Raw genomic sequence first — 10,895 nt, forward strand, 5'->3', positions numbered from 1 at the left:
TAAACAACAAACTTTAATTCTATTGCGTGAAAGGGCTACAAATATACATTTGTTAATCAAGCAGACTACACAGATATTTTGCTTTACAACTGGCACCTATGTTACTGGTACACTTAGCTGGCTCATTTATCATAGCACTTTGCCCAAACAATTTAGATTATCACTTCTTTTGAAGGATGGGCAGTTATAAGAGTTTTAGAAATGTACTGAAGCAGATATTCAAATCCATTTTGTTTCAGTCAATATGCAGGGAGCCCATCTTTAGTCACATGCAGATTTGATTTTTATTTCAGTTTACACCGAACGTTTAATGGCATAAGACAGCTTTCAAAAATCTAGTAGAGTTAGCAAACAATTTGCCTCTGTTTGCAATGAAGCCTAGAGCAGTGGTTCTGCCATTCTGCCAGTAGATGGTGCTGCAAAGGATTCTCTGGGAACTTTAACGAAGGACAATAGTTCAGACCAAGTGAAAAGTCTGTTTTACCCTGGTACTATGAAAACAAGTAGGCATTTAATTGAAGAGATAAATGTTGACCCTTTCCTGTAACGAATCATTTACAGACAAGCCAATAAGAGGATCTGAAACTATGCAATTGGAAATTTTGAACATTTTATATGAATGAAGCACATGCTTAACACAAACTATTTCTTTAGAACTACACAGTACATACTTGATGGAAAAGTCCTATAGAAAAAATTGACCAACCATGTCAGCACGTCAATCAAACTGCCTAGTACAAGATGGTGGATGCACACAAACTGCAAAAGTGAGAATGAATATTTAAAAAACAGACCACATCCACCAATTAGTACTTCAAAAAGTTTCCATAAAGTGTTTGAAAACCAATAAATCCACTAATGGGACATCAAAAAGTAAATTAGGACCTTTACTGGCAATAAAGTCTCTAAATACATAGAGAAATAAAAGCAGAGGAACAATACTTGTTTCAAACCCAGAAAAGCCTTAAACCGTACGGAATGGATCCTAGGAAAAAAGTTAGACATGTAAAGGTCAATGAACACAATGATTTATTTAAAAAATAAAAAACGTAAAAACGATTTTTTCCTCCTTTACAGAAATGTTAATTTCAGTCATGGATCCGAGCAGATTTTGTAGGGAAAAAAATGTAGTAGCCAGGTATCGAGTCCTTACAACAAAGTAAATTCCCCCCCGCCCCATCTCCCTCCCCAGTTTTTACTTCAGAATCAGCAAGACATTGCCCACCCCACACCCCAAAAAACAAATTAAAACAAGACATTTTCATTGCTAGTATAAAAACGACCAAGGTCCAAGTAATAATAAAAAAATAGAGTCCATCAATGACTGTAACACAAAGTATGTGTGTGTGGGGCCCAGTCCATCTTCAGAGAGAAAGAAGTGGCACAGGCAGAGGCGACCCCCAGAGGGCATTTAGGAGCTGCTCCCACAGCAGGGGAGGCATTTACTAGGAACTGCCCTTAGGCGAGTGAGAGGAGAAACCATTAGAAGCTGCCCCGTAACAAAGGGAGGGCTCTCCATGCCACCCCCAATGGGTATGGGCGCCGCCGGTTAGAAGGAGCTGCCGCCATACCCTCCCCCACCATAGCCTCCTCTGTACGGTCCACTGTTACTGCGCCCTCCCCAGCTGCCGCCCCCTCCTCCGCCTCCTCCGCCGCTCTTCATGGGGCCGTAGGAGGACTGATGTTGGCTGTAGCTGCCGAACCCGCCGTACCCGTTGCCGTAATCTCCGCCTCCACCACCTCCTCCGTAGGAGCCGCTGCTGTAAGATCCGTAGCCGCCGCCTCCGCCGTAGCCTCCGTAGCTATTATAGCCGCCGCCGCCTCCTTTGGAGAGACCGTTGTGGTCCCGGTTGCCGGATCCGCCGCCGCCCCGTCCTCGTCCTCCTCCCCTGCCGCCCCGGGAAGGCCTAGAGGAGCCACCGCCTCCCCCGCCCGACTGGATGTCCTCCTTGGGCACGGCCTTCTTGACCTCCACGCGGTGGCCCTGGATCGGATGGAACTTGACTACAGCGGCCTTGTCGGCGGCGTCGTGGTTCTGGAAATAGACGAAGCCGAAGCCGCGCTTCTTGCCGCTCTGTTTGTCGGCGATGATCTCGGCCTTCTCCACCGGGCCGAACTGGCTAAAGTGCTGGACCAGGTCCCCCTCGCCCACGTCCCCCTTTAGACCGCCCACGAAGAGCTTCTTCACCTTCGCGTGGGCCCCCGGCCGGGCCGAGTCCTCCCGGGACACGGCCCGCTTCAGCTCGACCGCGTTGCCGTCCACAGCGTGGGGGGAGGCGGCCATGGCGGCGTCGGCCTCCTCCACAGCCGAGTAGGTGACGAATCCGAAGCATCGGGAGCGCTTGGTCTGCGGGTTGAGCACGACCACGCAGTCGGTGAGGGTGCCGTAGGCCTCGAAGTGCTCCCGGAGCCCGGCCTCTGTGGTCTGCACGTTCAGGCCGCCGATGAACAGCTTGCAAAGCTGCGAATTCTCCATGCTGCCGCCTCCGCCGGGGCTGCGCCTAGGCCTGGCGCCGAGACTCCGCCTCCTGCTGGGGGGAAGCTCAGGCCTCTCCACGTTCAACGAGCACCGCAACTTCAAGACAGCAGCAGCTGCCGCGGCTCCTCCTTGGCGTGGCGTAGCCTCGCCAGCGACCTGGCCGCCGCCGGTACCACAGAAAAGGGGCCTGGGGGTGGGGAGCACACCGACACGCACAAAATGGCGGCTGCTACTCCTCAGGCGTTCGGCCGGCAACTGGTGCTGCTCACACAAAGGGGACGCTGGGAGCCCCGCCCGCCGTGCCGCCGCAGCACACGCCCTCGGCGCCAACTGGGCCAATAGAAAGGCGCAACCGCCTACGTGAACGAGTCATTCTTTAGGGGGCGGGGCTTCGTTAGTGATTGACGGCAGCTAGGACTAATCGGATTATGCGACCTCCACCGCGCGTACGCAAGAGGCAACGAGAGGGCGGGAGTGTGTTAGTAACTGACGTCCTGGGGAACCAATAGAGTTCCTCTAAAGCCGCGGGCGGAGAGGCGGGGCCTAATCAAGAGTCGACTAATAAGATTCTGCAGCCACAACTCGCGCCGAGCGAAGAGTAGAAGGGGGAGGGAGGGACCGGGTTGAGGCTGCGCCAATGCGTCAACCCAGCGGATGTGAGCCAATAGGTCTCCTCCTTCCCAGCCGCGCGCTTTCCCCCCAGGAGCCCTAGCCCCGCCCCCGCGGGTGGGGGAAGGGGGTAGCGTAGCTTTCATGCCAGGCCGCGCGGGAGCATTTGAAAAGCTGACCGTTAGGAAGCGGTTTCAGTCATCATAGTCCCCCCTCCCCCTCCCTTAATGAAGTGAGAGAGAGGCCGCACCAACCAACTCTCCCGTCGAGGGGGTGGGGGAGCCACCCGCCCCCAGCACGTGACTCTTTCCAAGCACCTCACACAGCCCCCCCACCACGCGGCCATGAGGGATTATTGAATACTGGGGGTTAATTCATGGCTCCCCCATGGTGCTGCATACAAATCAACTCCCTGCTCCTCACGGTCCACCCGCCCCCCCATTGCTCTACCTCAGCCCCCTCCACCCCACATCCAGCAGTGCCCAGCCAGGCCTCCCCAGGGGGGCTCTGGGGAGCAGATGCCAGCTCACTCGCGGGAGGGGCACAGTCCCATTTTGCAGATGCTGGTGTCTGGGTCCCTGGAGCCACCGCCCTGTGTTGGGAAAAGCAGCCCCTGAGGCAGGGGGGGCTGGAACAATTTTTAAAGTGTGAACCTTGTATATCATGGAAACCACTTCAAGCCAGGGGGTGCGGCAGCCCCCTCAGCACCCCGCGTTCCAGCACCTGTGCACTGAGCATAGGGTGACCAGACAGCAAATGTGAAAAATCATGACGGGGGTGGGGGGTAATAGTTGCCTATATAAGAAAAAGACCCAAAAATCAGGACTGTCCCTATAAAATTGGGACATCTGGCTACCCTGAGCAGCCGAGAGCAAGAGGGATACGTGCCCTGGGTTGTTCACTGTGACTTTTACAAGCCCCCTTTGTTTGATAATTGGGAATCTGCCTGGGACGTTATGATCCTTTGGTGGCACACTTACACCTTGGACAGGGCCTTGCCAGGCTGTGGGGCAGCCTCCTAACCTCACATTTAATTTCCCAGCACAGCACTTTCAAGTGTATTTTAATTTGCTCCTTCCTTCCCCTCTGGGTGGAGTTATGGATTTGTACTTTCCTACTAATTATACTAAATAGGTTCACCTTGCTAGTCTTGGTGTAGGTGTGATGACTCCCACCTATGAGAAATATAACGGGGGAGGTAAGGAAAATATCTTGTATTGGACCAACTTCTGGTGGTGGAAGAGACAAGCTTTCAAATGCCACAGACCTGAAGAAGAGCTCCATGGCGCTCAAAAGCGTCTCTCTTTCGCTAACAGAAGTTGGTCCAGTAAAAGATATTCCCTCACCCACCTTGTCTTTTGCATTTTTAAACTATCATTTTTCTTTTCATGGCCCTTCTCCAGTCCCTGTTTTTTCTTTATTCTCTTACTGTTCCCTTTTTTGGCTCTCTTTACCCCTTTAGGTTCATTCTCACTTCCCTTTCACGTGTTATGTGCCATGCTGTTGTAGCCACGTAAGTCCCAGGATACTAGAGCGACAAGATGGGTAAGATAACTTTTATTGGACCAACTTCCGTTGGAGAGAGAGAGAGAAGCTTTGGAGTTTATACAGAACTCTTCTTTCCCTTTCATATACATTTCTCAGTCCCCACTCTCTTTTTGCTCTTCCTGCCAGTATTTCCCTCCCCAAATTTCCAATCTATTCCATACCCTTCCCCTCCGATCACTGTTTTCCCGTAATTGATTTAATTAGTTAGTTAACTCAAACAGCAGGCACTTTCTATTTAGCTAAATAGGAAAATACAAGAACATACAAATATAATGAACCAATTAACAATGATGTGCATCAACTTCTGATTTTGACATTATATAGATTAGAGGTTGCTAGCTGGATTCCTGATGCCCTTGGTGTAATTGGGAACACAATTTTTATCCATGGGACAAGTTTTCAAATAAGCTGGGTGTTATGGAGCAGGATGGCCCAGGAGCTGCTTGTGAATTTTAGATTGTTATGCTATTATCCTTCTTTGAAGGTGACAAAGAGAGAAAATAAATAAAATTTCACCAGAATGCTCATGTGCCTGAGACCCAAGGCTTCCAGATTCCCATCTTAATTTAAACTCTTCCTTGATTATTTTGCCTGCTTCCTACTCTCTCCAATCTCTTACCCACTAGTACTCCCTAATGCTCAATTGCATAGTTCCCATTTGTGCTCCACACTGCACCCCCTTGTTACCTCAGACATCCCCTTGTGCTTCCACTCTCTTCCCAGCTCCCACTCTTTGTTTCTCCTCTTTTACTTCTGCCTGCATAAGATTCTCCCTCCCACTTTGTCATGAGTGTATAGTGCACAGATCCTATAGCCCAGTCCAGGCAATTGCATCATCCCTCTCAGCTTCATTAGAAACAAATGCCTGGAATGACCACTGAGAAAGGCTAAGAAGAGACTGGCTTCATGTTGGTAAGGACTCCAAAGGCTAGCAGGAGGAGAGAGGAGCTGATCAAATGCTACAGATACATGTACACTACAGGCACGGCACGGCAGCAGTATAGCTATGGCTGACTACAGCAACAGAAGGGGTTTTTCCATTTGTGTAGAAACTCCACCTCCCTGAGCAATGGTAGCTGGGTGAGGGAAGCATTCTTCCATCAACCTAGCTGTGTCTACGCTGAGGGTTTAAGCCAGCACAACTACAGCACTCTGGAATGTGGATTTTTCACACCCTGAGTTCCATACCTAGGTCAACTCAAGTTTTAAATGTGATCCCGCCTGCGTGAGCAGAGGTGCTGCTGCTATATAGCTGAGTTACAGCCCACAGTCCCTGGTATCCTGACAGCTGTGCATGATGCAATACAAGCAAAGATTAGCCGCTCCTACCTTAAAGAATCCATAATAATTAATAGAGCTAAAATAAATGGGAATAAGATTTAATGGGGCAACACCACTTTATAGAATCGCCTCCTTTCTCAGCTTCCTGACAGCATTGCTAAATTTAGGTAAACAGCATGTGTATATGCAAACAATGTCAGACCTTAAATTGTCTGATTGTTAAAGTTAGATAAAAAAAAGACAAGAACATAACATCAAAAATAAGTCCATAGTTCAAGTAGTCTCTTCATCCTCCAAATTCTTATCCTGCTGCACTTTGCCCAGCAATTTCTCAGCAGCTAAACAATCCCTGAGCAAAGAACATCTCCCTTAGTAATTTATCTCTAATTTGGCATAGAAGAGAACATTTTCCCTTTAGAAGGCAATAATAATTGAAGTTTTCTTTTTGCAGATGTAGGCCTAGTCTACGCTACAATGTTTTACCAGCAGAACTTGCCTTAGTTTGGCACATCCTCATGTAGCTCCACACTCAATTTTGAGTCCTGCCAACACTGACTTTCTGTGAATAAAGTTAAACTACATCCCCGAATGACAAACCCTCTACTGGCACTGTTCCATTGGTACAGACACAGTGCCTATGTGAATGCTGCATTACCTGTATCACTAAAAACAGTCCCACGATAGGCACAACAATGACCACTGTGATCACCATTCTGAACTCTGCTGCTAAGGGGGTCACAGTGACCAAAAGCCTACCCTCCATTTTAAAATGCCTCTCTTTGCATGCCCCTGGGTGTGGCTCAGTGCAAAGCTACAACTACACCTCATGCTACTGCCTAGTTCAGGAAAGTAGTCCTGAATATCCTTGGCTTGTGAGGAGAAGAAACAGTGCAAGTTCAGCTGCAGAATACTAGCAGAAATAAAGATGTTAATTTGGACAAAAATGGTGCAGAAAGATTATGGGATGGAACAATGGGAATTGTGGAAATTTCACCCCAAGCTACCCTAATTCCCTGACAGGACTGCTGGTAGCCCACAATGTGTTGCAAAAATATCCCACAAGGTAATGCACCAGACAGTGTCACAGCGGACACAGGGATGCCTACACACAGTACACAGCATCTTTTACCAATACACCCTCTCACAGTGATTATCTGAGGCCGCAAAGACAACCAAGTGTGCTCATTCTGTAGTGACACGGCAGTCTCTGCCACTGTACGCCGGCATAAATGCTACCGATAAAGCTTTCTAATGTAGACATTGCCATAATCTGTGGGGGGAAATAAAATACAGGCATTTTAAACAAATAATTTTACTGTCTTGGGTTTTGCAAGACACTTTCCCTATCTTTGGAGTTAGATCATATAAATAATTACTTTGCTTTTATTAACCCTCAGTCTTATATGCATTAATTTATAGCCAATATTTATACCCTAATGGGGCTGCAGTGGTGGGAATGATGGTTTAGGCAAGGCAACAACAGTTGCTGGCATGTTCAACACGCTGTCACGTAGACCTGCCCTGACAAATATAGATGGGGTAGCTACATTTTCAGGAGTTACTAGTGTTTTGGCCAATCAAGTTAAAACACCTTCAAGCGTCCTGCTGCTAGGGTTGCCAATCTGACTGAAGCTATTCAGGAGATTTCCCCCCCTCATGACGTAATGTCATTTTCTTAAAATAGCCTATTAAAATCTTCCAGATTGCTTTCAGTAATCACCAGGAGACTCCAGGCCAATCCTGGAAGATTGGCAACCCTACCTGCTGCTCAGAGGGAGGGCAGTTGGCACTTTGTGAAAATTAGATCCATTTCAAGTGTCTCGAGTTTGGCATTGAAAAAACCCGAATAAGGCACCTAAATTCATTATTTACTTTCGAAAGTCTTGCTCCCCCTCCCCCAGTGCTGCCCCCATGACTGCTGTTTCAGCCTTTGTTAGATCAGCTGTGGCTGTCTTTATCTGGCACCTTTCAATGATCTAAAGAAAAATTAGTGTTTAGAAAGAAATCTTAATTGTCATTGTGAAGCTCCATTACAGCTCACTAAATGCTCTGGGCAGTGATTTTGTATTCCAAAGTAGTTCTTTTCAAAAATGAAAATGACACAATAAAAAGAGTTCATATTCTACATAAGAACTTCTTAAGAAGTCACTGAGAACACACTAATTAAAATAGTAGTATACGCCAGAATCCTTGTCTACAGTAATTGCTCCACTATTAACATCAGTGGAGTTGCACTGGTGTTAGAGTCAAGGAAATATTTCAGTCAAAACCACAACATTAACTTCAGTGGAAGCCCCATTCACTTCAATGGGAATCAGACGGGGAAGCTAGTTCCAACTGAGGATGTAGCCAGGAACGCTGACTGAAACCCTAGCATGAAGAGAAGTATGAATTTCTCCTACTACTTTTCAGGTAGTGCTAACCTGAAAGCTTACTTGTAAAACACTGTGGATGAAATCCTTGCCCCATTGACGTCAATAGAATTTTGCCATTGACTTCATAGGGGCCAGGAGTTCACCATTTAAATTCAAACAGCAACATTTAACTACTTTACTGCTGAATGATACATCAGATGCTTTCAACACAGGCATCTCATGTCAACATCTTGTTACTGATTTTCTTGTTCTACGATACATTTATGTAAACACCACACTCCTAAAAGAAAGAGTACATTAAAATTAATAGAATGACAACATAACTGTCTGTATTTAACAACCATCAGTGGAAAATATGACAAAGTATATTTGTTCAAGTTCATCTTTCTCAAAACATAAATGGACTGTTGGAAACCTTACCTAGTCAGTTTCCTAAACTAATTGTGTCAGGTATTAAACCTGTTCCTGAATCCCACTGGCAGTTTCTGTGGCTTGGGGGGTGGGGGGGGGGGAGAGTCACTTTTTCATTTTTAAAAAAATGCTTTTCCTCTTCCCAGCTGCCAGGTAAAAAGTCAACACAATTAGGGGAAATGATTAGAAGATATACTTGTTAAAATGAATGAGTTATAGTGTTATTAAATTATTTAAGCTACTCAGGCAGGATGCTAGCATGGAGGCTTTTTTTGCCAAACATCCCGATTAATAGTAATTAGGGGATGGTGGACAGGCTTGTAGTTATCTGCTGCTAGATACCTCCTTTGCCAATGGACATGGGTTGTAAGCACCTAAGTCAATTCATGCTGGACAGCCTCTGCCATTTTCTAGGTGTCAGCATTACAGCAACTTACTGCCAGGCAGCTGTTTTTATAAACTTAGGACACAAAAAAAGTCTTCCAGTTGATGTACCAGTGTCAAATTTCCCTTCTGATCCATAGAGCCCAAGGCCAGAAGGAACCATTGTCATCTAGTCTGACCTCCTGTATAACACAGGCCATAGAACTTTCCCAAAATAACCCCTAGAGGCTAGAGCAGATCTTTTAGACAAACAGCCAATCTCGATTTAAAAATGGTCAGTGATGGGGAATCCGTGACTCTTGGTAAATTGTTACAATGGTTAATTACTCTCACCATTAAAAATTTATGCTGTATTTCCAGTCTGCATGTCTTATATCCAGCATAGGATATGTGGCTTGGCCAGTTGTTTTGGAGCTTATTAGCTATCATAACTCTGAAGAGTTCTATTTTCCTGGCAGCCTGATAGTAAAGCAAGTCACAGGTCATCAGTGGAAGAATGTTCGATAGAGGCACAGAGGGTAACAGGCAGCAGTAATAGGATCCTGTAAACAAGGAAACAGCTAGTCCTCCTTTCACTTACCTGACACTGTGTTACTGTAGTCTACCTATTGCATTTTATATTAAGCTTTACAATTATTGCACAGTTAATACTATTATGTGATGGCCAGGCTCTTATAGATTAAAGATTCCTAAATTATATATACACATATTGCCCAACTGAACCCCAGTTTACCAGTCAACCTGGGAGAAAGCAGCTGAGAATATACCACCCAAGCCACACTTGCCTCTGCTTCATAATTAAAATAGCCCTTGAGGGTTTCAAAGGCCCTTAATTTACAGCAGAAGATGAAGAAAAATTAAGATGATTATAAAATGGCAACCTTTCTCATCAACCTGGGGAGTTATCAGTCCTTAATTCTTCCCTCCAGGCTCCATTTATTCTTATTCTTGGCTCCATAATTCTTCACTCCAGGCTCTAAAAGCCCACACATGGAAAATAAACACTTTCCCCGGCATTCTTCCTTGCCCAGAGACCACTTCAATGGGACTGTCCCTTCCTGAGGCCTCTCTTTGCATTCCCCACTTCCCTGTCTTCTTGTCTCTTCCTGCAGCTCAGCTCTTTATAAGGAACACCTGTCCTCCTTCTCATTTGCATTTGATTAGTGAACAGGACTGGCTGGCTGGTTGGGCCTAGGCTCTTAAAGGGCATGGTATCTTGATACAAGAGGATAATTATGGCCTCCAGGGATTAGTCGGAAGCCAGAATGTTAGTTTTCATAGAGAGATAGTGGGATGGGAAGGGAAAGGAAGGGATGAGGAGAAACTTAAAGGAAAGAAGGCACAGTTCAGGCAGGAGGAGATAGAGGCTCTCAAAAGAGGCATATAAGCCAGTGGTCAAATTCACCAGCCAGAGCAGTTCAAATAAAGCCCAAATGCATTTTCACATCCCTTTTCTCTTGGTTGGTTTATTAACAGAAGATGGGGTTGGGGAGAGACTCTAAAAATAATATAAACACTTGCTAAGAAAGCTTTCCTGGCAAATGTAGAGAGAGCACACAAGGGCTCCCCTGTGGGTCTTCTGTCTGTTGCCTTATAACTGACTCCCTGCAGGTCACATCATTCCTTGCTCCTAATCGTGTTCCCTGAGACTATAGATCCCAGTTTTAAAGGGCTCAAGAGCTGTAACAGGCATACTGGGATGCGCACATGCCCTAAGGCCCAGTTACAAAGTGGACTCAACAGGCTGAAACACAGGCATGCATGATGCAAATGATCCTGGACAAACAAGCATCATTTGCTCCTAGATC

At 46.4% G+C, this 10,895-nt stretch overlaps 1 protein-coding gene across 1 annotated transcript; it reads right to left on the reverse strand.

The window, feature by feature from the left end:
* Positions 1-260: 260 nt before the first annotated feature.
* Positions 261-2,754, reverse strand: HNRNPA0 (heterogeneous nuclear ribonucleoprotein A0). Its single transcript, XM_024202110.3, has one exon. It carries the CDS (start codon positions 2,474-2,476, stop codon positions 1,550-1,552), a length of 927 nt encoding a protein of 308 aa, XP_024057878.1. The 5' UTR covers positions 2,477-2,754; the 3' UTR covers positions 261-1,549.
* Positions 2,755-10,895: the final 8,141 nt, after the last annotated feature.

The sequence above is a fragment of the Terrapene carolina genome, unplaced genomic scaffold, assembly GCF_002925995.2.
Source record: "Terrapene carolina triunguis isolate 2854851 unplaced genomic scaffold, T_m_triunguis-2.0 Scaffold629, whole genome shotgun sequence".
Lineage (NCBI taxonomy): Eukaryota > Metazoa > Chordata > Testudines > Emydidae > Terrapene > Terrapene triunguis.

What these genes read in the sequence shown, in the direction of transcription:
- HNRNPA0 (XM_024202110.3), bottom strand. Translation starts at nt 2,476, where the DNA reads ATGGAGAATTCGCAGCTTTGCAAGCTGTTCATCGGCGGCCTGAACGTG.